This window comes from Natrix helvetica (genome assembly GCF_964273705.1).
Source record: "Natrix helvetica genome assembly, chromosome: 14".
Classification (NCBI taxonomy): Eukaryota; Metazoa; Chordata; class Lepidosauria; order Squamata; family Natricidae; genus Natrix; species Natrix helvetica.
In genome coordinates this window covers 4,145,497-4,172,465 of record NC_138564.1, presented here as the reverse complement: position 1 = coordinate 4,172,465, position 26,969 = coordinate 4,145,497, and the positions used below count along the sequence as shown (strand labels likewise).

At 44.8% G+C, this 26,969-nt stretch overlaps 1 protein-coding gene across 1 annotated transcript in view; it reads right to left on the bottom strand.

The window, feature by feature from the left end:
* Nucleotides 1-26,969, bottom strand: part of LOC309399223 (transmembrane protein 132B-like) — a 202,102-nt gene that overhangs the window by 139,906 nt on the left and 35,227 nt on the right. The window contains exon 3 of the mRNA XM_081966872.1: nt 15,908-16,054. Coding sequence (XP_081822998.1) covers nt 15,908-16,054 — 147 coding nt within the window. The remainder of the gene's footprint in view (nt 1-15,907; nt 16,055-26,969) is intronic.

Sequence of the window (26,969 nt, the reverse complement as noted above, 5' to 3'; positions counted from 1 at the left end):
GGAGGGGATCAAGCTATTTTCCAAGGCATCTGAAGGACAGACAAGGAATAATGGATGGAAACTGACCACGGAGAGATTCAAACTAGAAATAAGGAGGAATTTTCTGACAGTGGGAACAATCAACCGATGGAACAGAAGTTGCCTTCGGAAGTTGTAGGAGCTTCATCACTTGATGCTTTCAAGACGAGATTGGGCTGGCATTTGTCAGAAATGGTGTAAGGTCTCCTGCTTGGGCAGGGGGTTGGACTAGATGACCTAAAAGGTACCTTCCAACTCTTTTAATCTGTTATTATTCTATTATTCAGAAGTTGTGGGAGTTTCATCCCTGGAAGCTTTCAAGAAGAGACTGTACTGCCGTCTGTCAGAAATGGTGCAGGGTCTCCTTGGGTGGGGGTTGGACTAGATGACCTACAAGGTCCCTTCCAACTCTGTTAATCTGTTAATATCTGTTCAAGTGCTCTTCCAGAACTGCACTAAGGCCGTTTATGGCACCAAAACATTGTACAGAGAAAGGAATTAAAAGCCCAAAGAAACTTCAAGGTAATTAAGTCCCGACTGAAGGGTGCCAGGAAGCCATTTGACCTGTCTTAGTGATGCATGGCTAACGAGGATTTTAAATGATGAGGCATCCTGGAGAGCAGTAACTAAAGATGATGAGATTGAGGAGAAGCTTGACAGTGATAGAAGAGGGCCTGTCTTTGTTATTATTAGCTTTAGCCTCCTCCTCACCTGAAGAAAGAAAGTGTCTTTGTCCAACAAAACTCCTAAACAGTAAAACTTGATCTAACACAACTCTCTGTTGCACAGAGGACCAGTCCCAAAAAATGGATTCTTATGCTACTATTAGCCCTGCAAGGTAGACCAGACAAGAAGCCCAACCAGAGGACTACCTCTTACCTTTATGGTAAGTCTACATCATGGGTGTCAAAGTCAAGGTCCATGGGTGCTTAGATCTGGCCCCCAGACCACCTTAGAAACAGCAAACGACCAGCCCATGGTGCCTCTGCCAATGGAAACGGAGCCTGTGTGCCCCCCCCCCTGAGCTCCATTTTAGCCAGCAGAGGACTAGCAAAACAAAACAAACCCCAAGGAGAAATGTTGCATTTGAGCATGGAAGAAGGGAAAGGAAAGGAGAAAGAGGAAAGACAAAGAAAAAGGAGGAAAGATGGGAAGTGAGCAAGGAAGGAAAAATAAGGAAAGAGTAGAAGGAAGAAGGAAGGAGAAGGAAGGAAGGAAGGAAGGAAGGAAGGAAGGAAGGAAGGAAGGAAGGAAGGAAAGATGGACATGGAAGAATGAGTGCGTGAGTGAGTGAGTGAAGAAAGGAAGGAAGGACATGGAAGAATGAGTGAGTGAGTGAGTGAGTGAGTGAGTGAGTGAGTGAGTGAGTGAGTAAAGGAAGGAAGGAAGGAAGGAAGGAAGGAAAGATGGACATGGAAGAATGAGTGAGTGAGTGAGTGAAGAAAGGAAGGAAGGACATGGAAGAATGAGTAAGTGAGTGAGTGAGTGAGTGAGTGAGTGAGTGAGTGAGTGAAGGAAGGAAGAAAGGAAGATGGACATGGAAGAATAAGTGAGTGAGTGAGTGAGTGAGTGAGTGAGTGAGTGAGTGAGTGAAGGAAGGAAGGAAGGAAGGAAGGAAGGAAGGAAGGAAAGAAGGAAGGAAGGAAGGAGATTATAGTGAGAGTGATGGAGGGTTGGAGTGAAGTCCTGCTTTAGAACTTGGCCACTACAGGCGCTGCTGACACGAGTGACATTGAGCTTGGCATGCCCTCCCCTCCCCCCGAGGTCAAACACAGCCCTATGCTGTCACTTACCTGTTCATCCCCTAGGCAGCATCTCTTCTCCCCATCTCCCAAGGTCTCTCCCACATACCATTATAATAGTCTAGACAAGAAGTCAACCAGAAGGACTAAATCTACCTTTATATTAAGGTTCACTGAAAGTATTTCTCCCCTCCTTCCCTCCTTCTCCCAAGGTCTCTCCCACATACCATTACAATAGTCCAGACAAGAAGCCCAACCAGAGGCTAAATCTATCTTTATATTAAAGTTACATTAACATGTTTCTGCAAGACCTGTATTTCTTCACGCCTTCTTCCCTTTTACTCTCGAGGGAACCAGGGAGGGTCCCTTCTAATATGTTTCGAAGGCCTTCCTTGGAAATTTATTGGCATATAAATCCAATAAATACCAAATACCAAATACCTCCTCCTGTGGACTGAGATACCATTTCTGCTCCCTGGTTGTCTAGTCTACGTTTCTCTCTCTCCTCTCTCCCCTGTACATTGTTTATGAGTTCATAATTTTATCACCTGGCTGGCTGGAAGTGTTTAGCTCCCACGTAAGATTCGAGGATGAAGATGTTTTTCCTTGCTTAGCCATCAAAGTATTGCTACACAAAAGCTAACTGCCACTTTATTAGCCCTTCTGCCAGGATTTAAACCCTTTTGATGATCGCACGATGCTGCCGTCAAGATTGGTGAGCATTTAAAAGCTGTTGCTTTGAATTATTTCGACCCCCAGGATGCCAGATATATTTCTTTTAATAAAACAGCTCGCCCGTTCACTTCCCATAAATTAATCTTGTTCTTTTAGTATTGTCCTGGCAAATATTCATCATGTACTCACTCTTTCTCTCTCTCTCTCCCTTTTAATGATTTAAAGAGCTTGAGTCAAAGCTTGCCTCCAGAAGTTGTGAATGCCCCAACACTGGAAGACTTTAAGAAGATATTGGATAGCCATTTGTCTGAAACAGTACAGGGTTTCCTGCCTAGGCAGGGGGTTGGACTAGAAGACCTCCAAGGTCTCTTCCAACTCTGTTATTCTATTCTATATTCTATTCTATTCTTATTGTTTTTGTCTCTATTCTACTCTATTCTATATGGATGTGTCCACCTAGTCACTAGGAGACAACCTGATTCAAACTTGTCTTGACTTTCATCATATTAGTGATAAACGACAAAGACATGTGGTTGGTTGATGGAACCACATTGTCTGCAGTTGAGTCAACACAGTTTACAAAGCCAGACTCAATAGCTTTGTGTATGGGGCAAACCCTTTGTAGCTTATTCAGTCACGTATTGTTAAGCCCATTGTGGCTTGCATGGATGGAATCCTGACCCAAGGAAAGCCCGAAGTTTGTCTCACTTACTTCCGTTGGGAAACACACGATGGGAATCAGCTTCGCTTCCCTCCAGATTTTTGGTTCTTCTGATTTTTTTCGTTCCTCTTTAAAACTTTCTGCAAATCTCAGGATTTGTCTAAGACGGACAGACAAACAGTCAAAGCTGGCTGGGAAAAGTGTCCAGAGACTTCCTGTGAATGTGTTTCCAATGAATGAGAAGTTCCCTTTGAATCCATTTCAAGCATCCCTTTTTTCACATCAATCGCCAGCAAAACAGGCTCACGGAAGCAAGATAGGTGTCAGGTTCTAATGGATGCCCGAATTAAATCATGAGCCTCGAGCCAAGCTTCAAAAGAAATCCAGTTCTTTATTAGGAGCAATATGTTGGCCAGCTCTGCCCCCCATGTAATTTACAGCCCAACTATGATCCTGTTTTCCCCCTCCTCCCAGGATGTGTCCTAAATCACATTCTCCAATGGAGCACTTTCGAGGGCTGTAGAGATTATGCCCCTCTGGCTGTGGCAGGTATCCTGGTATACAGCCTTGAGAAAGGTATGTGTGGGGTGTGCTTCTGTTTGTGGCTGCTGTGCTGCTCTGTCAGTTTTCCCCCCCTATGGCAACTCCAGAGCAGGCCAGGGATGCTTTGCGAGTTGACATTAGATCTGATAACTCTACGGAAACTGAGGCAGTCCATAATCAGAGCTGGGAGAGGAATCAATCCCCTCTCATTTTCATTCAGCCCTTGAGTCAGAGCACCTGGCATTAAGAGCTCCTTCTGTGATAATTTCAGTACTCCAGTCTTACGTGGAACAGATTATTGATTGGTAAGGTATGTGAGAGAGAGAGAGAGAAACAGACAGACAGAGAGAGGGAGGCAGAGAGAGGGGACAGAGAGATGGGGGGAGGAGAGAGGGAGGGAGGGAGGGAGGGAGGGATAGTAGATAGATGTAGATATACTATAGAGAGATGGATGGGTAGGTGGATGGATGGATGGAGATATACTGTAGATAGACAGAGAGAAGGATGGATGGAGATATACTGTAGATGGACAGAGAGAAAGGTGAATGGATGGATGGATAGATGGATGGATGGATAGTAGATAGATTTAGATATACTATAGATGAATACAGAGGGATGAGTGGGTGGGTGGGTAGGTAGGTGTACATATACTGTAGATGGACAGAGAGATGGATGGAGACATATTGTAGAGGGACAGAGAGATGGATCGATTGATATATACTATAGATGGAGAGAGGGATGAGTGGGTGAGTGGGTGGGTGGGTGGGTAGGTAATAAGATGTAGATGGAACTATAATTCCTATCAAGCTGCATCTTCTTGGAGTTAAATTTTCCCCTGAACCTGGAATTAACAGTGAGGACAACCAGTGGAACAGCTGGCCTTCAGAAATCATGGGTGGTTTTTCATCACTGGAGGTTTTTAAGGAGAGATTGGACAGCCACCTATCTAAAATGGTGTAGTGACTCCTGCTTGAGCAGGGGGTTGGACTAGAAGACCTCCAAGGGTCCCTTCCAGCTCTCTTCTGATTGAAGATCGAAGGTCTATGAAAGGAAGCTTCATTTCTTTCCAGCTTGGCCCCCTGCCACCAAAACAGAAGATAACACTGGGGCAGCAAACTCTTTTTGTGGGAAAATAACATTATTTTCTAGCAACGTCTCTCCGTGGGTGGGTTTGTTTGTGTTTTGACACTCAAGTTTGGAGTCACAGCCACGCATCGGCGAGGTGTGCGCCTTCTTGTTGCAGGCTAGCCTACTCTGAAATTATAAAAAAAAAACCTCACAACTCCTCTTCTTCGTGTGAGCTGCCTGCGAAATGCCTCCCCTCCCCTCTTCTCCTCCACCTTTGCCCCAACAGCTCATGAAACAAATTAAAAAGTCAAATTGAAATGCAAATCTTTCCTGCAAATAATTAATCCCAAGGTTTCTCAAACGCTAATATTTAATTCCGCGGGTGCTGATGGGGCAGGAATCGAGAGCGGGGTATTTTTAATGTTGGTTGTGTCATACTAGCTGGCCACGATAGATGCTTTGTCTTGGGTTGTGAAGAGTTTTGCACAGGAACAGCCTCAATGGAGCAGGCCTGGGGCTATCTATCTCACCCAACATAGGTTGTCCTCGACTTATGGCCACTAAGAGTCCGTTCCTAAGCAAGTTGGCTAGAAAATGAGCCGTGCCCAATTTTTGGACCTTTTTTGACCACTGTTGATAAGCCAATCCCTGCAGTTGTTAAGTGAATTAGGTGGTCACAGCAACCCTGTGAGGTGGTTGAGCTGAGAGGGAGGGACCGGCCCAGAGTCACCCAAACAATTTTTATGGCTAAAGTGGGACTAGAACTCACTGTCTCCTGGTGATTAGTCCAAAGGTTAGTCAGATGACTTTAATGCTTAAGGTGGGACTAGAACTCACTGTCTCCTGGTGATTGGCCCAAAAGTTAGTCAGATGACTTTAATGACTAAGTTGGGACTAGAACTCCCTGTCTCCTGGTGATTGGCCAAAGTTAGTCAGATGACTTTAATGCTTAAGGTGGGACTAGAACTCCCTGTCTCCTGGTGATTGGCCCCAAAGTTAGTCAGATGACTTTAATGCTTAAGGTGGGACTAGAACTCACTGTCTCCTGGTGATTGGCCCAAAAGTTAGTCAGATGACTTTAATGACTAAGTTGGGACTAGAACTCCCTGTCTCCTGGTGATTGGCCAAAGTTAGTCAGATGACTTTAATGCTTAAGGTGGGACTAGAACTCCCTGTCTCCTGGTGATTGGCCCCAAAGTTAGTCAGATGACTTTAATGCTTAAGGTGGGACTAGAACTCACTGTCTGCTGGTGATTGGCCCAAAAGATAGTCAGATGACTTTAATGTTTAAGGTGGGACTAGAACTCCCTGTCTCCTGGTGATTGGCCAAAGTTAGTCAGATGACTTTAATGCTTAAGGTGGGACTAGAACTCCCTGTCTCCTGGTGATTGGCCCCAAAGTTAGTCAGATGACTTTAATGACTAAGTTGGGACTAGAACTCCCTGTCTCCTGGTGATTGGCCAAAGTTAGTCAGATGACTTTAATGCTTAAGGTGGGACTAGAACTCCCTGTCTCCTGGTGATTGGCCCCAAAGTTAGTCAGATGACTTTAATGCTTAAGGTGGGACTAGAACTCCCTGTCTCCTGGTGATTGGCCCCAAAGTTAGTCAGATGACTTTAATGCTTAAGGTGGGACTAGAACTTTCTGTCTCCTGGTGATTGGCCCCAAAGTTAGTCAGATGACTTTAATGCTTAAGGTGGGACTAGAACTCCCTGTCTCCTGGTGATTGGCCAAAGTTAGTCAGATGACTTTAATGCTTAAGGTGGGACTAGAACTCCCTGTCTCCTGGTGATTGGCCCCAAAGTTAGTCAGATGACTTTAATGCTTAAGGTGGGACTAGAACTCCCTGTCTCCTGGTGATTGTCCCAAAAGTTAGTCAGATGACTTTAATGCTTAAGGTGGGACTAGAACTCACCATCTCCTGGTGAGTGGCCCTAAGTCACCCAGCCAGCTTTCATGCCAAGGGTGGCACTAGATCTTTCAGTCTCCCATTTTCTAGCCTGGTGCCTTAACCACTAGACCAAACTGTCTCTAAACTAAGAGCCAGGGAACCCCATGAAGTCTCCCCTCAACACGAACATTTTAGGGTTTCTTTTTCTTTTTTCTTTCTCTCTCCTCCTGCCACAGAAGGTGAGCTGCTGATCCAATGACATCTCCAGCGGAGACCAAGTCATGGTGATCCCTGACTGGTGTGGGTTGAATAAACGACTCTTTTGTTGGCCGTCGGTGCACCCAGTTGGCAGCTGCCCCCACTGGTTGTGCCCACTCAGAGCTGGGCCTGTTGCCTTTCCATCGCCTGCCTGGCCTCCTGTAGAGGCTGATTGCGTCTGTTTTGTTTAGGCATCGCTGGGCTGGTTCATTACGATGGAAAGGAACATTTGATGGAGTAATGGAATAAAAAAAAGACCCCCGGGGGCTGGGAAGGGAGAGCCTTCAGCCCCTCTGACAATATGGAGTAGAAATTCCACCAGCCCACCTCCATGCTTCGTTTTGGCTGGCAGAGGTCTATCAAAACTAACTAAAAACAGAACAGAAGGGGAAATGTTTCCCCTTTTGCATCTGAACATGCGAGAAGGGACAGGAAAGGAGGACGGGAAAGAGGAAAGAAAAAGAAAAAAGTAGGGAAGATGGGAAGAGAGCAAAGAAGGAAAAATAAGGAAAGAGGGGGAGGAAGAAGAAAGGAGAATGAAGAGGGAAGGAAGAAGGAAGAAGGAGGGAGGGAGGAAGAAAGGAAGGAAAGGAGGGAAGGAAGGAGGGAGGGAAGAAGGGAAGGAGATTATAATGAGAGTGAGGGAGGGTCTCAGGGAAATCTTGCCTTAGCACTTGGCCACCACACGAGTGATGCAGGGATGGGTTCTGGCTTCTTCTACTGCCAGTTCGCTCAGGCATGTGCAAACTTGATGCATGCTACATAAGCATGCACAGTAGTAAAATAAAAGAAGCCTATGGTGCCGCCGATAGAACCGGTTCGGGGATGTGGCCAGCCAAATTACTACCTACTTGTCCGAAGCAGTCCGAACCAGTAGGAATGGAATGATGTTGAGCTGGCCATGCCCACCATAGTCCCCAGCACCCACCCACCCACCCAGCCCTCTGAGATCAAACACAATCTTGATGCAGCACACGAGGAAATGAAGTTTGGCACCCTTGGTCCAGACCGTTGTTGTTTTCTACTGGATTCCTTCGACAGCCTCTAATGGAACTGAGGTCAGGGCCCCCGTGTTGGACTCGGAGTCTGCAAAATCATCAAGGGGCTTCTTCAGAGAGTTGCTTTCAGCCACCTGTCCAAGTGAAGCTTGGAGAACACGTTCAGGTTGACTGATCACCCATCTTCCCCATGAGAACCTCTTCAGCAGCTTAAAACAGCTCCTCCGTAGGCACCGGGAGGGTTAAAGCATTTTGTGAAACCCTACGAGAGCGGAGCGAGTTTGTTCCTGCCTGTCAGGATTTTGATATCTGCCATGTTGCTTTGCCCATGGATACAGTTTAATTTCAGGGAAGGGTAGTCTGTAAAATTAAGGTTGCAAGAACATGTCAGCTGTCACGGGTGAAGGAGGGAGGCCGTGGAAGAAGGGAGTGGAATGAATGACATCAAATCCATAGTATGTTTAAAGGACTTGCCTCGGTGCACGTAGAATGTCTCTTGATGAGAAGCTGAACGTGACCAAGATAAATGTGACCAAGAAGCCTTAAGTTTCCTGGAAGAGGCCCCTGAATTTGGTGGGCTCTGGAGTTAGATGAATTTCCTGACAATGCATGGTGTATGTGTTGTGGCCCACCAGCGGCCAGCGGAGCTGGTGGTAGACTCAGACAGTGAGGAAGTTGGGGAGGAACATGGGCCAGTCGTGGAGTCTGGAGAAGGCTCTGTGGATGGCTCTGCATTGGAGGCAGAGAAGGGGCCAGGACTGTCCGAGAGTTATCATCTGCCTTCAGAGTCAGAGATAAGTGGGGCAGAAGAACAGCTGGAGCCTGTTTTCTATGTGTGCATACCCAGAGCTGCCAAGAGAAGGGAACAGCTAAGGAACAAGGGCCAACTCGGGAGTAAAGGCACAGGTGGATGGTAAATGGCCCCTCCCAGAAAAAATAAAAGAGGAGCGAAAGGGGAGTGGAGTTTGCAGGAGTTCAACTCATTAAGGTGAAGATCTGTTCCTGACTTTTTGCCAAGTAATTGCTACTACAGCGTGGCGTTTGGAGGATATTAGCCTGGCAGCTCTCCAAGCCTGATAAAGGTCTGTAGTTGTGAAATCTCATGAAAGACTGCTGGCCGGGACTTTGCTGGAGAGGAATTCCCTTTAAACTAAATAAAAGGGTTTTTATCCGGACGAGGAGGCGGCTTCGTGATCTTGGGAGGCCTAGGACAGAACAGTATGGGCAAAGACGAGAAGTTTCCTAACAGTGAGAACAATCAATCAATGGAACAGCAGTTGCTTCCAGAAATTATGGGCACTCCATCACTGGAGGTTTTTAAGAAGAGTCTAGACAGCCATTTGTCTGAAATGGTTCTCTTGCTTGGGTGGGGTGAGGTGGACTGGAGAAGGACTTCCAGGTTCCCTTCCCTTCCAACTCTGTTATTCTGTTCTGTTCATCTAGTCTTCTTCCTATGATCACATGTATTATCCAGACCATCAAGGCCAAAGATAGTCCAGAATCGTTTACGATCTCCTGCCATGGTCCCTTCTAACCCTAGCTGTGGGGGTGAGTGTAGGACTTCAGGCTATCTCACCAGCTCAAGGTTGACTCAGCCTTCCATCCTTTCGAGGTGGGCAAAATGAGGAACCAGATTGTTGGGAGCAAGAGGCTGATTCTGTCAACCGCTTAGAGAGGGCTGGAAAGCACTGGGAAGCGATATGTAAGTGCTAAGTGGTATTGCTATTGCTCCTCCTTTTCCCTTTCTTTCTTTCTTTCCTTCCATCCATCCTTCCATCCTTCCTTCCTTCACACAATGGTTAGAATACAGTATTGCAGGTTAATTCTGCCAACTGCCAGCAGTTCAAATCTCACCGGCTCAAAGTTAACTTAGCCTTCCCTCCTTCTGAGGTCAGTAGAAAAAGGACCCAGATTGGTGGGGGCAAGAGGCTGACTCTGTAAACCATTTAGAGAAGGCTGTAAAGCCCTATGAAGTGGCATATAAGTCTAAGTGCTATTGCTCTTCCTTCCTTCCTTCCTTCCTTCCTTCCTTCCTTCCTTCCTTCCTTCCTTCCTTCCTTCCTTCTTTCCTTCCTTCCTCCCTTCCTTCCTTCCATCCATCCATCCATCCATGTTGCGCAGTGGTTAGAATGCAGTATTGCAGGCAAACTCTGCCAACTGCCGGCAGTTCGATTCTCACCAGGCTCAAGGCTGACTCAGCCTTCCCTCCTTCCGAGGTGGGTAAAATGAGGAGCCAGATTGTTGGGGGCTGACTCTGTAAACCGCTTAGAGAGGGCTAGAAAGCACAGTGAAGCGGTATATAAGTCTAAGGGCTATGGCTACATGACAAAATGAACATGCGCTGGCTCCCAAGATCGGACAAGAACAAGACCACTCTGGCTCTTGCTTTTGATCCTTGGCTGGGCCACCCCACGTGCGAAACAATAGTTTGCGAACCCCAATATCTGGCTTTGCCCAGCCTGTTGTAACAAACTAGGTTACAAAGTCCAGCTTCCAGATAGCCAAGCTAAGCATCCTAGGTTTAAACAGGTCCATAAATTGCAACCCTTGTGAAGGGGACTTGAGCGCAATGGGGAATGTTTTTCTTTTTAAAAAAACACCAGCCGTGGGTGCTCATTAGCCAGGATTTGTCATTCCTACGCTTTGCAAGCGCAGCTCCGTTCTGCCATCCAACCGACGAACCAATATCCATCCGGCTCGCAAGTTATTTTGAATCTTAACAAAGGAATCGCCCTTCTAATCCCCTTTATGCTCTGCGCGGCTTATTAGAAAACGGTCCCTGTGATCGCTCCCCCGTCACATTCTCCTCTGTAAAATTGCCTATTCTCTCTTGCTCTGCCCCCTAAATGGTCTGTGGGAACAAAAGGTTTCCATTTTGCCATCACAGCAAGCTTTTATGTACTTTAAGTTGCTGGGCAACAGTCCGTTTTGCCACCCACAGGTATTTGCCTTCAGATGGGCTGAGAAGCAAAACAGAGACAAAGGAAAGGAGTAATCAAGCAATTTGCACGGGTTCCTTAAGGGGCTATTAACATTCACAGCCTCCCCCCCCCCCTGCCTTTACAGATTCTAAGCTCTTTCAAAGCCCACTTGACTCTTATCCAGAGCTTCCCTTACCTCAGGTTCTATCAATCAGAATAGAGCTGGAAGGGACCTTGGAGGTCTTCTAGTCCAGCCCCCCTGCTCAAGCAGGAGAGCCTAGACCATTTCAATCAATCAATCAATCAATCAATCAGAAGAACTGGATCTTGGAGGTCTTCTAGTCCAGCCCCCCTGCCCAAGCAGGAGAGCCTAGACCATTTCAATCAATCAATCAGAATGGAGCTGGAAGGGACCTTGGAGGTCTTCTAGTCCAGCCCCCCTGCTCAAGCAGGAGAGCCTAGATCATTTCAATCAATCAATCAATCAATCAATCAATCAGAGGAGCTGGATCTTGGAGGTCTTCTAGTCCAGCCCCCCTGTTCAAGCTGGAGAGCCTAGACCATTTCAATCAATCAATCTGAACAGAGCTGGAAGGGACCTTGGAGGTCTTCTAGTCCAGCCCCCCTGCTCAAGCTGGAGAGCCTAGACCATTTCAATCAATCAATCTGAACAGAGCTGGAAGGGACCTTGGAGGTCTTCTAGTCCAGCCCCCCTGCTCAAGCAGGAGAGCCTAGATCATTTCAATCAATCAATCTGAACAGAGCTGGAAGGGACCTTGGAGGTCTTCTAGTCCAGCCCCCCTGCTCAAGCTGGAGAGCCTAGACCATTTCAATCAATCAATCTGAACAGAGCTGGAAGGGACCTTGGAGGTCTTCTAGTCCAGCCCCCCTGCTCAAGCAGGAGAGCCTAGATCATTTCAATCAATCAATCTGAACAGAGCTGGAAGGGACCTTGGAGGTCTTCTAGTCCAGCCCCCCTGCTCAAGCAGGAGATCCTGTACCATTTCAGGCAAACGGATGTCCAGTCTCTTCTTGAAAACCTCCAATGATGAAGCAACCACAACTTCTGAAGGCAAGCTGTCCCATTGGTTAATTGTCCTCGCTGTTAGGAAGTTTCTCCTTAATGCCAGGTTGCTTCTCTCCTTGATTAGTTTCCATCCATTGTTTCTTGTCTTGCCCTCTGGTGCTTTGGAGAATAATTTGACCCCTTCTTCTTTGTGGCAGCCCCTCAAATACTGAGAGATTGCTATCATGTCCCCCGTAGTCCTTCTTTTCTCTAGACCAGCCAAACCCAAAATCTGCAATCGCTCTTCATATGTTTTAGTCTCCAGGCCTTTGATCATCTTAGTTGCTCTTCTCTGCACTTTTTCCAAAATCACAACATCTTTTTTGCAGTGAGAACAATTAACCAGTGGAACAGCTTGCCACCAGAAGTTGTGGGTGCTCCATCATTGGAGGTTTTTAAGAAGAGATTGGACAGTCACTTGTCTGAAATGGTATAGGTTCTCCTGCCTGAGCAAGGGGCTGGACTAGAAAACCTCCCTGGTCCCTTCCAGCTCTATTCTACTCATCCCCGGATCTGATCCTGCTTAATTTTTTGATGTCAGCTAAAACCTGAACTAAAGTGAACTCTGATGGTCTGGTTTTGGAAAGTGACTTTCTAAAAACACAAGATCAAGCCCTCACTGTCCAAAGATTATTAAAAGGCAACACTTGTGATATATATCGTTTTACTCTGGATGATTTATTCAGGGGAAGGCTGTTGGGGGAGGGGGGATTGAATCTTCTAAACTGATAGCAAGCTAAGGAGAGCTCTGAAATGAAATAATTCCCTCAACACTGTCAAAACTATTTACTAAGTCTGCATTGCTATTACTGTGAATCTTCTGATTATTCCTATATTACCATTATCACCTTCCACTTATGACTGTAGGACTGTAGCTTTGTTGCTTGTATGATTTATATTGTTTCCTAGTATGATTTGATTGCTTATTTGTACCCTATGCCTATCATTAAGTGTTGCACCTTATGGTTTGTGATGAATGTATCTTTTCTTTTATGTACACTGAAAGCATCTGCACCAAAGACAAATTCCTTGTGTGTCCAATCACACTTGGCCAATAATGAATTCTATTCTATTCTATTTTCTATTCTATATCCGTATAATATTCTATTCTATATTCTATATTCTATTCTATTCTCTATTCTGTATCCCTATTCTGTATTCTATTCTATATTCTATTCTATTCTATTCTGCATTCTATTATATTATATTATATTTTCTATTCTATTTTCTATTCTATTTTCTATTCTATTTTCTATTCTATATTCTATATTATATATTCTATATTTTATTCTATTCTCTATTCTCTATTCTCTATTCTATTCTATTCTATATTCTATTCTATTCTCTATTCTGTATCCCTATTCTATTCTGTTCTATTCTATTCTATTCATTTTGTTCAGGGGAAGGCTGTTGGGGAGGTTATGGGTGAATTGAATCTTCTAAATTTATAGCAAGCTAAGGAGGCAGATCAAACATAAATATTTATTCTACAGGCAACAATATTTGCTATTGCGAAACAGATCTTGTGGTGGTGTGGGTTTTTTTAATTTTATTTACATAGTTAATCAATCCAAAAACAATTAAACTAACCTCATCATGGAAAAGGGTCAGAGTGTTAATTAACTCGAAATTCATTTTGGGTAGCTTGAGACAAGGCAGAAATTGCTGCTTCTAATGTCTATGTTACTGTGACAACTCGGATTTTTACGGATTAGCAACATTTCCTGCATTCTCACCAAGTTTACGACTGACTTAAATTTTGCAGTGCACTTTGATTCAACCTTTTTTTTTCCTCCCTTCTTGTCTGCCAGATAAAAATTACATTTCGGTGCTGCTTTAACCCCAGGAATTTTTTTTATTAGTATCGGGGTTTTTTGTTGTTGTTGTTTGTAATGCAGCTCTAAACAGAATGTAAATCGCATAAACAGAGTCTCTGTGAGCCTAGCAATATATCTGCATTTAAATTCCCATCATCAGAAACAGATCATAAATTTGCCTTCGAAACCAGCATTAAGATTCATTGGCCAGCACAAAATACTATCTATTCTTTTGACCCAAAGAAAGCTATTTCTTTTAAGGATGGAGAAAACTTATGCAAACTCTATCAGTGTTTGAATGTTGGATGGGTTTCAGTCAAAAACCAATCTTTTTGAATCCCAAGAGCGTAAAACGTACATATTGGCTTTAAAGTAATGCTGCATTCCTTGTTGTTCCCATTGTGCGTTTGTTATTTTGCTTGCCTTCTCTTCTCTATTCTCTTTTGGCAGAGAATAAGTAAGTAAATAAGTGAAATTCCATTGCATTCAATTCTCAGCCAGAGCAATTGCTTTTAGACGTGCTGCTTTAAGGGAGAAAACTCTCAAAGCTCTGGGAATCGTATCATTTCTCTATGTTGCCTTTGATAACGAGTAGAATAGCTTGCCTCTTCGAGTGGTGGCTGCTTGGCGGCTGGAAGGGATTGGACAGCCACTCGTCCACGATGCTACAGTTCTACAGATGTTGTAGGGTAGCCAGAGGATGAGATAGAACATAGAATCATAGGGATGGAAAGGAACCCAGAGGTAGATACTGTGAAAATATCTACAGACCCCTCACATCCTGGACACAAACTGTTTCAACTTCTACCCTGAAAATGACGCTATAGGGCACTGCACACCAGAACAACTAGACACAAGGACAGTTTTTTCCCTGAATGCCATCACTCTGCTAAACAACTAATTCCCACAACACTGTCAAACTATTTACTAAGACTGTATTACTATTATTATTCTCATCCGTCCTAGTACCTATCTCTTCCCACTTATGACCATAACCATGATGCTTGTATCTTTGCAATGTATATTGTTTCATTTGTTTCCTAGTATAATATGATTGCTTACTAGTAACCTATGACTATCACTAAGTGTTGTTATCTTATGATTCATGATGAATGTATTCTGTTTTATTTTTCTTTATGTACACTGAGAGCATCTGCACTTGGCCAATAAAGAATTCTGCTCTTTTCTGCTCTGCTCTATTCCATTCTATTCTATTCCATTCCACTCCACTCTATTTCTATTCTATTCTATTCTATTCCATTCCATTCCATTCCATTCCATTCCATCCCATCCCATCCCATTCCATGTTCTGTTCTGTTCTGTTCTATTCCATCCCATTCCATTCCATATTCTATTCTATTCTATTCTATTCTATACTATTCTACTCTACTCTACTCTATTCTATTCCATTCCATCCCATCCCATCCCATTCCATTCCATGTTCTGTTCTATTCCATTCCATTCCATATTCTATTCTATTCCATTCCATTCCATATTCTGTTCTGTTTTGTTCTATTCCATTCCATTCCATTCTATATTCTGTTCTGTTCTGTTCTGTTCTGTTCTGTTCTGTTCTATTCTATTCTATTCTATTCTATTCTATTCTATTCCATTCCATTCCATTCCATGTTCTGTTCTATTCTATTCTATTCTATTCTTCTATTCTATTCTATTCTATTCTTCCTACAGGATGTTGAGAACCAGCTCAAAAAGGCATAAGATGGGGTGATTTTGCTACACTTTGTAAAACAATGGGTCGAATTGGCCTCTGGTCATGCTGTCCACATTTTCTCTGAATCATGAATGAAGCATGAACAAGTCTCCAACAAACATCTGGGATTCCAGTACAGGAATTCCACATCCGAAGGCACCTGCTAGTCAACACCATCCACGGTGACAAAAGTACAGTCAAGTAACAGAATCTGGGTGAACTGAAGCTCAAAGCCAACTTCAAAGTAAACAGCGGTCACTAAGGATGCTCTGTGCATACCTGGTTTAAGTCTTGCACAACAGATGTTTCCAAAGGTGGGATATGGAGAGGCCATTGTTACAAACCACAAAAGGAAAGCCATGTCGGATACATCAGTTCAAGACAAAGCAGACCGACGCATTGATTAAAAGTTGCTCTTCTCCCCAACTCAGACACAAGCCCACACACACACAGTCATGCAGACACGCACGCCGAGACTTAATGAGAAGAGACACCTCTGGCTGCACACAAGCACACACGCACACCCAGGCTTTCTTACCAGTTCTCGGTGTGGGGATCAATGCGCTCGCACACAATGGTAGCCGTCGTCTGTGTCCGTCCATTGTCAACATCTTGTTGAACTTGCCACCGGTGTGGATCGATGACGCGAATGTCGATGATCTTCACACCTGGGGCAGCCTTAACTCTGCCGGGAAAGCAAGAGAGATGGGTTTGACTCCTGAACAATTAAGGCAAAGAAGAAAGAGAGCAACATTTCCAAGCGTTAACACATCTTTGAGTAGTGCAGGCCCCGCACCAAGAGCTGGATGGAGCTTTGACGTGTCCCTCACCTCTGGGAGAACATGGGACAATTTGCCCAAAGGAAATGAGGTCTCCTAAGGTCCATCTCTTTCACCTGAAGGCTCAGTTGTGAGCTCCTGTTCTACAGCGACGCTGTACGTTTCCAGCTCACGTCGTCCTAAATTTCCCTTTGCAAAGCACTTATTTGGATATTCTTAAAGTTGATGCGTGAATGTGAATGAAGGATGAACTTCCCTTTTTTTCATCCTAGACTTTGTACCCAACGACTCTTCCAAGAGCAGCAGAGAACAGGTCAAACGGGACCATGAGATCCTCACTCAAGCAGGAGCAAAATCCTCAGCCTCTCCCCCACCCCATTTTTTTCATGGGGGGGGAGGTTGGAAGGATTTTAAAGATCAAAAGGGATGCATTGACTGCCCTAAAGCCTTAAGACCTTCATTGTCCCTCAGATGGGGGGGGGGAAACTGGTTAAAAACTGGTGGGTTTGCAGCTAATTTTCCATGTTCACAAACGGTCACAATGTCCCAATGTATTAAGAGAGACATATTGGTACATCTGTGGAAATCCGAATCTGAAAACTTCCTGGGGTTTCTGGAGGATAGCTAGAAGACTACGATACTGGACAGAAAGACTCTTAGTCTACATGTTCAAAAATGCCTTAGATCCCAAACTGAGAGAAGCATGCTGTATAAGGGGGTGTCCCAGAATGTATCCAAGATTGGTACGCCAGTGCAATCATACTAGGACACACCGTGTGTCTGCCTTCCAATTAATCATCATCATCATCATCATCATTTAATGATCCCATAATCCCTTGCAGGGTAATTGAATGGAACTGAGTGTTTATTGGCCGGATGCTCTCCCTGTTGCCAATGCGGAGTTATGTTCGGCAGATATATCCCCATTGTGCCCAGAGAGAGAAATACCTGCCTCTACCTAGGATCGAACTCACAACCTCCTGGTTGTGAGGCGAGAGCTCTACCTCTAGGCCACCCCACCACTCTGCTCAGGGTTCCAAGTAATGCACCCATAGAAATCAGAATTCTGAGGCAGGCAAATTCCTCCAAGAACAGTTTACTGGATACATCCTATTGGCACAACTGGTGAAAGCCGACTCTGAAAGTTCCCACGGATTTCACTTAATTAAAAAGTAAACGTTTCCCTTTTCCCCCCAGGTCACTGGTCACGCTGTCCAATCCAGTTGCTGGCCTGGTTGCTTGGTTACTTGGCTCCTCCTCTGCCCAGCCACCTGAAGGAATGTCCTTGGTTCCTAAGAGAAAACTTGCATTCTTTTGGCTACAAAACCGCATCTAACTCTTTTCACCCTTCCCTCTGTTGTGAGGCAACTCTGAAGCCTCCAAGATGAGTGAGTTGGCTTTATTTTCTTCACCTACTTCTCCACCAGTCTGTTTGTTCCAAACATTTGGTCCTGTGGATTTTTTATTATCATCATTATTATTTTCCTCCTGCTTTTTATGTTGACATGGTAAGGATGTAATAGCTTATCAAAGCTCCGCAGTCCAGGAAAACTAGCGTAACCTGGGACCAGGAAAGCAACAAGCATCAGACAACATTTTTAGGAAAGCGAACAAGCAGAAACACTGTTAACAACTGTCATGTTTCACTTATCAACCTTACTGGAGCTCCGGGTAGGAAATTCAATTCTAGAAAAACATCTACTCGGGCCAGGCAGGTGAAGGGTATGTACCTGAAGGTGTTGTCGCATGCCAGTGGAGCTGGCAGCAGATTCGCACAGTGAGGAGGTTGGGGAGGAAGATGGGCCAGTCCTGGAGTCTGGGGAAGGCTCTGTTGAGGGCTCTGTGTCGGAGGCAGAGTGGGGTACAGAGCCGTATTCCAGTTATTAGCTGCCTTCAGAGTCAGACATCAGTGAGGCAGACGAACAGCTGGAGCCTGTTCCCAGTGAGCGCATGCACAGAGCTGCCAGACAAAGGGAACAGCTAAAGAACAGGGGTCGACTTGGGAGTAAGGCCACAGGTGGACAATGGATGGCCCCTCCCAGAGGAAATAAAAGAAGAGCGAAAGGGGAGTGGAGTTTGCAGGAGACAATTAGTTCGCTTAATTGGTTCGTGACTCTCCAAGACTCCTTGCCAAGTTTTGCAGATCTCCGCCTGGCAGCTCTCCAAGCCAGAGAAGGTCTGTGACCATAAATCCTCCCTCGAAAGACTTTGCTGGAGGTGAATGAGCAGAATTCTCAGTCAATTAATAAAAGGGTTTTTTTTGTCGGGACAAGGAGTTTGCTTCAGGCTCTTGGGAAACCTCGGTCAGAACCGAAGGAGCCAAATTAAAAGATCAAGACAATCCCACCGTTGTTCTTTGCATTCTGCAAACTCAATAAACAGACACAAATTCACGAATGAGGGAACCCTCCTGCATGGAGGTCAACCGGAGGCAGGATAGAAGCAGGACCTGAGAGGAGCTGATTAACACTTCTGGTCCTCCAGCAATGTTTAATGAATTCCTTGTTACAAGGATGGGGGGGAAAACTCCAAGGCTTAACAGATTTGCTTTCCCAACCAGAGTTTATCGTGGGGGAAGGGGGAGTGTGTGTGTGTGTGTGTGTGTGTGTGTGTGTGTGTGTAAATAGGAAGATCTATTTCTGAAGCCCTCCGAAGGGATCCCTAAACACCAGCTATTGTTGATGTGGTTTACTGGGAGATCCGCCTAAGAGAAATTTTGACATGAAAGTAAGTGGCTGGAAACAGACTGTTTAAATTTTTATGAAGCATCGGCTTTACATTTGCGCACAGAGGTTCGGCTTGTACGAGCTTGTTTTTACATTGGATTTTGAGAGGATGGTGCGTTTCTTTCCAGCTGGAATTTTTTTTTATCTGCATGGCTTAGGGCCAAAACAAAACAATTGAACTGAAGCAAGAACTGGGAAATCAATCAGCTAGTTGACAATGCTAACAGGATTAAGGCTGCAATCTGGTGTCCGTTTACTCTTAACAAGGAGACCCACTGGGTTGGAAGCTCACTTACTCCCAGGTAAGGGAGTAGGTTGCAGCCATTTATCTATTAATAAAGCAGTTATTTGGAAAGGCAGAAGCCACTATGGAAAAAAGTACTCTTCCTAAACCGTGAAAGGCAAATAGATTTTTAGGGAGGTCTTTTTTTTTCCTGCTAAGTTTTAACTTTGTGTTATAATTACAGGGGGACAGCAAGAACAGAACAGAACAGTGGTAGGGGTAGGGGTAGGGTAGAGGGGAGGGGAGGGGAGGGGAGAGGAGGGGAGAGGAGAGGAGAAGAGAAAAGAAGATAAGAGAAGAGAAGAGATTTTGATTTTGAGACTGTCCACCCATGCTGTCAATCACACAGAGAACAAGAAGGAATTACCCTTGGCCTAAGTTAGAGCTTCGATTTCAGAGCTCTTTGATGTCACCACAATCCCACCACATGGGACAACTCATTCAGAGCAATCAGGTGAAGCCCTCTTAGGCATGCCACAACACAACTGCAGTAATATCCAAAAACTGAGGCTGTGTTTCTGCCCAGCCCATTAAGTACATGAGCAGTGTCCAGACCAATTAGTATAAAATGGCATAAGAAAACTTCCAACGTTAGATGTGATGTTCTCTCTCCCTCCTCCCTCCCTCCCTCCCTCCCTCTCTCTCTCTCATGTGTGTAGGTACTAGGGAGGGAGGGGGAGAGAGAGAGAGAGAGAGAGAGAGAGAGAGAGAGAGAGAGAGAGAGAGAGAGAGAGAGAGAGAGAGAGAGAGAGAAGAGGTGGAGACAGAGACAGAGAGGTATAGATGTACAGATAGATATATGCAGATAACTTCATCTCAGATTTATTACACTTTTAACATCTAAGTCAGGAGGATTCTGTCCTATAAATTGAGATTGTTCTGAGGTAATTTAATAGGAAGTTGGTTGTCGAAACATATAATCACATTTTTAGAACAATGTAATTACACTGAGTGTAATGTGATTTCTTGCCAGTGGGTTTAAAAAGTGCAACATTCACCAATCTTGGGGTCTTGCATCAAACATGACAACCACAGCAAAATTAGCTTTAGGAAGGATGATAGAGCATTCAATTAATACAAGAAAGGACATTAGAGAGGTTGGGGAAAAAACAGCAGGACGCAGCAGAAAATGCAATGACTGTATGCTGACAATGAATGAGCATCAGTAAGAAGAAAACCTTGCCAAGCAAATTGGGATATTTTGTGTATTTTAAACATGAGCTCTTAAAAGCTGCCCTTTAGCCTTTGAAACATGAAGCATGAAGCAAAGAAGCTGTTATCGATGTCGACAATTTTAAAACTGATTAATGGTAGAAAGAGAATGCTTTGGACCTACCTACTGTGAGGGAGGGAGGGAAGGAGGGAAGGAGGGAAGGAGGGAAGGAGGGAAGGAGGGAAGGAGGGAAGGTGGGAGGGAGGGAGGGAGGGAGGGAGGGAAGGAAGGAAGGAAGGAAGGAAGGAAGGAAGGAAGGAAGGAAGGAAGGCAGGCAGGCAGGCAGGCAGGCAGAAGGAGGGAGGGAGGAAGACAGAAGGAGGAAAGGAGGAAAAGAAGGAGGGAATCTTAAATCCATTGTAGGAGCTGTCTGAGGTGCTGAAACTTTGTTACAGCACAAGGGTAGTTTGCTAGACAGGTAGATAGAAATTGTTAACTGCTTATCACCAAAACAAATGATTGACCATAAATGGGGCAAGTCTTGGTCAATCTGTTTATTTCGCTTCAGCCCAAGAAAAATATTTTCTTCTTTGGCAATTAGAGGAAAAACCACTTAACCCTCTTACATTTCTTCAAGGAGAACTGGATAGTTGCAGTGACAAAGATTCTGAAAGGTATAAAACCACTCTCCTTCCTTCCTTCTTTCCTTCCTCCCTCCCTCCCTCTCTCCTTCCCTTCCCTCCTCCTCCTGCTTCTCCTCCTTCTCTGCTCCTCTTCTTCCCACTCTTCTTCCCTTCTTCCTTTTTTCCTTCCCTTCTTCCTTCTTTCCTCCCTCCCCTCCTTTTCTTCCTCCATTCCTCCCTCCCTCTCTCCTTCTCTTCCCTCCTCCTGCTTCTCCTCCTTCTCTGCTCCTCCTCTCTTCCCACTCTTCTTCCCTCCTTCCTTTTTTCCTTCCCTTCTTCCTTCCCTCCCCTCCTTTTCTTCCTCCATTCTTCCCTCCCGCTCCCCTTCCCTTCTCTTCTCCTCCTGCTTCTCCTCCTTCTCTGCTCCACTCCCTTACCACTCTTCTTCCATCCTTCCTTCTTCCTTCCTTCCCTCCTTCCTTCTTTCCTCCCTCCCCTCCTTTCCTTCCTTCCTCCCTCCCTTTCTCCTTCCCTTCACTCCTCCTCCTCCTCCTCCTCCTGCTTCTCCTCCTTCTCTGCTGATCCTCCTCTCTTCCCAATCTCCTTCCTTCTTTCTCCCTTTGTATTTTAAAGCCTTCCAAGTTTAACATAAGATGCTTCCAACTTGAGCTCAGGAGAACATGTGCAAATAAGCAAAATTCTTTCTCTGGATCTGAATCATCTATCTAGACATCTTTTGGTTTCAAACCGTTTCTTTAAACAAAAATATCACTGTTTAAATATGCACACCAACGCAACAGTGACCCTCCTCCACTAATGATAAAAGAGGGAAGTTCAGCCGTTTGGCGATATGTCAGCAAGATTTACCATCAGAAGAGGAGGGCTCTGGGGTTGTCAACCATTCCCTGGAGGGCCATGTCAACATGCCATCCTTAACCTCACACCTGGTGGTCTTTTATATCTCCTGGCAGAACTGAATTCTCCGTCCTTCTGCAAGCAGGAACCAGCCATCTCTGAAGGGAGAGGGGAGGCCCTGCTATTCCCCCAGCCACACGCCCAAGTGAATTGTCACAGCTGATCATGTCCATTTCTTATTCCCAGCGGTCCTCTGTCAGTCACGCTCAACAAGAGTGTGGAAATTCAATTTGTCAACTGGTGATCCTTAAGTGATCGATAATTACCTGTAATTAAGCTGCAATCTCAATGCTACAGCAGAAGAAGCATTGCCTAGAATGAGAAATTGAGGGCAGAAGGCACAGCCTGGGAGATCCCATCCTTCAAATCAATTTCCCTGCCTCCGATCCGTTAAAAATTTGGGTTGTGTTCGGCAGACCTCAAGAAAGGCTATTTCTCCCGCAAGAGAAGAAGGCTGCACTTGGACTTCGAATGTAAGATTTGAGAAAATTTATGTAATGGAGAAGATTGCAGAGACGTAGTCATTAAATATGTTTCCTGGTGGAATTTATATTAACAGCTATAAATCTGGGGAACAGTTGCTTTTTTAAACAAAAATATTGTCTGCTTGGAAAAGCAGAGGAAAATGGTTGAGAATGGTGGACTAAAACACTGACCTATTTACCAATAAAATAACACCGATGCAATCCTATATCTAAAGGTTCCTGTTGCACATATGTGCTAGTTGTTCCTGACTCTAGGGGGCAGTGCTCATCTCCGTTTCAAAGCAGAAGAGCCAGCGCTGTCCGAAGACGTCTCCGTGGTCATGTGGCTGGCATGACTAAATGCCGAAGGCGCACGGAACGCTGTTACCTTCCCACCAAAGGTGGTTCCTATTTTTCTACTTGCATTTTACATGCTTTTGAACTGCTAGGTTGGCAGAAGCTGGGAGAAGAAACAGGAGCTCATTCCATTACGCAGCACTAGGGATTCGAACCGCCAAACTGCCGACCTTGTGATCGACAAGTTCAGTGTCTTAGCCACCGAGCCACCGCGTCCCATAATTAACCCTATCTCTACTAACATAATGAATCCAGGTTAATTTACCTGTAAAATATTTCCTTGTACATGTTGGTAGGATTGAACTGTAACAAATATCTCCTTACTATATTATGGGTCCTATCCCAGACACACAGCTCACAAAACGTGTCTTAGCAAAAGTCTCACACCAAATTGCAAAACTTTTTAAAGGGCATTTCCATTAACTAAACATGTTAATGCATTGAGGGGGGACGGGACCTGGGGTGTCACTTGGTATACAGAATACAGAGGTGAGCTTTACATCATTTAACAACTGGTGTAGAACTGAAAAAGTGAGTGCACATGCCTTCCACACTTGCACGCAGTTTCAAACACACAATGATTTCATGCGTGCGGCTTCCAGCACACCTTCTCGGGTAGCCGCGGTGAGTACAGAGGGCCAGGCGTGGAAATCAGCTGTGCTCTATGCATGGGGCAAGGAGAGCCAGAGAGTGAGATATAGAGGACAGGATAGTACCGGGGCAGGTTAGCAGCCCAGCCGGTGGTCAGAACTACCAGTTTCGGCAAACCGGTCCAAACCGGCAGAAGCTCACCACAGGTAGCATATCAATGCTACATTACTATTTTTCTCTTTATTTTGTTTTCATCCCCAAACAGAATGATTCAACAGGGTTATTCCGTGTCTATGCAGGAGAAGAATAGGCAGAAATCGGGGCAGAGTCAAGAAAGAAATCAGTCTGGAGTCATTACGTTCCCAGGAAAGTCCAACTGTCTGGCCTGCAGCTATATTTGCTTGTGGATCTCACGCCTGCCACATTATTCTACTATGCATTTTCTATTGTGGGAAAATGGGAGGGGGGATTGGATGGAGTCAGATGATATGTAGCCAAAACAAAATTCTTTCTAGAAAGCCAAGGTCATCCTTTGTCTCTGCACCTGACCGGATCTGGATGGGTGGAACTGTCAACGTGGCAGTGGGAGATTGGACCATGTGATGGACTTGTGGGTGAGGGGTCAAGATCTTGAACTTTCAACTGGGTGGGGAAAACCGGGAAGCTTTCCGATTCGGGTTTTCCCAGATGTGCCAACAAGGCTCTCTTAATCAATTGGAACTTTGAGGAATCCTTTGCCTCGGACTCTGATTTACTTTTGGATGCTATTTGGAACCCTGACATCAACCTCTCTTGAATCCCATTAACTCTTATTTAAATTAATGTCAGGAAAGAAAACTCATGACCATACATAACATTCTAGTTAATCTAATTGATTGCTCTTGCCTATATACAAGAGTACAAGAGTCGACGAATGGTCAGCGCTAAATTGGCACTAGATAAAAGGAATTTAAGAAGAGTTTGACTTAGACCATTTGTGAGCATGTAACAGCTCCTGGCTAATTTCTCTCTTGACTCCACCCCAGGCTCTGTCTGTTCTTCTACAATTTATTATAAAGGGAAAAAAATACCTAGTCTTCCATGCTCAAGAACAACTCTTTAAATAATAAAAAAGCCACCATGTTTTTAAACTTAGCTATAAGTTTTACTATCAGGGATGCAGTGGCTAAGACGCTGAGCTTGTCGATCAGAATGGTCGGTGCTTCAGCGGTTCGAATCCCTAGCACCGCGTAACGGAGTGAGCTCCCGTGACTTGTCCCAGCTTCTGCCAACCTAGCTGTTCAAAAGCACGTAAAAAATGCAAGTAGAAAAATAGGAACCACCTTTGGTGGGAAGGGAACAGCGTTCCATGCGCCTTCGTTGTTGAGTCATGCTGGACACATGACCACAGAGACGTCTTCGGACAGCGCTGGCTCTTCGGGTTTGAAACGGAGATGAGCACCGCCCCCTAGAGTCAGGAACCACTAGCACAGATGTGCAAGGGAAATCTTTGCCTTTACCTTATAAGCTTTACTACAGAATCCCATGCAAATAAAAAAAAATAGAGACCAGAACTGCAAGCAGAAAGACTTGTTGGAAGAAGCCTAGAAACATTTTCTTTCCATTAAATTGGCCCTCAAAATAAGGGTCACATCTATTTTTTATTATTTTATTTTTTTGGCTGAACATCGGGAACCGCAAAGATGGAAAGTGCAAAATTTATTAACGCTGCTCGAGCAGCGAGGGAAGGGGTACTTTTTAAATTATTAAATTGGCAATCTCTATTAAAATGTAAAGATCATTCCTTGCCCAGATTAAAAAAATGAAAATGACAGCTCTGGAGCCCAGAATGCAAGATCGTCTTCCATGGCAAGAAAGCAAGAAGGGGAGTCTTGGTCTCGACAAAACCTCTTTTATTTACATGACTGTGAATTCCTCTCATTCGCAGTCCACGAGGCTTAGCAAACAGTCATTCCGAGGAATGTTTATCCACACGAACCTTGTCTCACTTGGAGCACTGCCAGCTAACTAGTTTCTAAACACAGGGCAAAGCAAAGCTTGGCACACGTATAGTCACAAACAGAACTTTCCACTCTTGACACGACCGAAGGAACGAATTGTTTCCTGCAAAAGCCCCCTCCCCGTTCGCTCCTCTTTTGTTTCCTATGGGAGGCGACCCTACTTCCTTAGTTGTTCTTGTCTTCTGGCAGCTCTGCGCAGGCGCACACTGGGAACAGGCTCCACCTGTTCTTCTGCCTCACTGCTTTCTAACTCCCTCTCTGCTTCTGATGCAGAGCCTTCGTCTGAGCTTTCTTCAACCCCAAGGACTGGCCCATCCTCCTCCCCAACCTCCTCACTGTCCAACTGGGGCTTAAGATAGGCTTAAGATACAGAAGGATCTTGACAAACTTGAACATTGGGCACTATCTAATAAAATGAAATTCAAGGGTGAAAAGAGTAAAAGGTTCTACATTTAGGCAACAAAAACGAAATGCACAGATACAGTATAGGTACCTATAATAGTAACTGTGAGAGAGATCTTGGAGTCCTAGGGGACAACCATTGAAATAGGAGCCGGCCGTGTGCAGCAGCTGCCAAAAAAGCCAACACAGTTCTAGGCTGCATCAACAGAGGGATAGAATCAAGATCACGGGAAGTTTTAATACCACTTTATAATGCCTTGGTAAGGCCACACTTGGAATACTGCATTCAGTTCTGGTCACCACGATGTAAAAAAGATGTGGAGACTCCGGAAAGAGTGCAGAGAAGAGCAACAAAGAGGATTAGGGGACTTGAGGCTAAAACATATGAAGAACGGTTGCAGGAACTGGGTATGTCTAGTTTAATGAAAAGAAGGACTAGGGGAGACATGATAGCAGTGTTCCAATATTTCAGAGGCTGCCACAAGGAAGAGGGAATCAAACTATTCTCCAAGGCACCTGAGGGTAGAACAAGAAGCAATGGGTGGAAACTAATCAAGGAGAGAAGCAACTTAGAACTGAGGAGGAATTTCCTGACAGTTAGAACAATTAATCAGTGGAACAGAATTTGCCTCCAGAAGTTATGAATGCCCCAACACTGGAAGTCTTTAAGCAGAGGTTGGATAGCCATTTATCTGAAATGGTATAGAGTTTCCTGCCTAGGCAGGGGGTGGGACTAGAAGACCTCCAAGGTCCCTTCCAACTCTACTATTGTATTGTATTGTATTGTATTATGGGCTGTGCTGCCAGCTCTCTTGGCAGGCCAAAACACTGGCAAAGAAGAGGTTAGTTAGCCGATCCATTTGTGGCCCATGTCTCTATGCTTCAGATAATAAGTCTCCAATCATCATCATCATTTAATGACCCCATAATCTCTTGTGGGGTGGAATGAGAATATATCTGCTGAACACAACTCCGCACCGGCGACAGGCAGGGCATCTGGCCATTAAACACTCTGCTAGCTCCATTCAGTTGCCCAGGTCATAAACCTCCGATGGTGAAGCACAATTCTGAATATAATAAAACAGGGCTGAGGGATCCATGAGTCTGTTAATTATATCAGCAAGTAGGAAAAGTGACAGGTCCATTCATGGTGCCTCATTTCAGAACATCTGAAGATATTCGCCTGATCTTCTCCGGACAGAAAGAAGTACAATAATGAGCATGGAAATAAGAAGACTATGTAGAGCAGGGGTGGGGAATGATGGCCCTTTTATGACCTGTGGACGTCAACTCAGATATTCCCCACC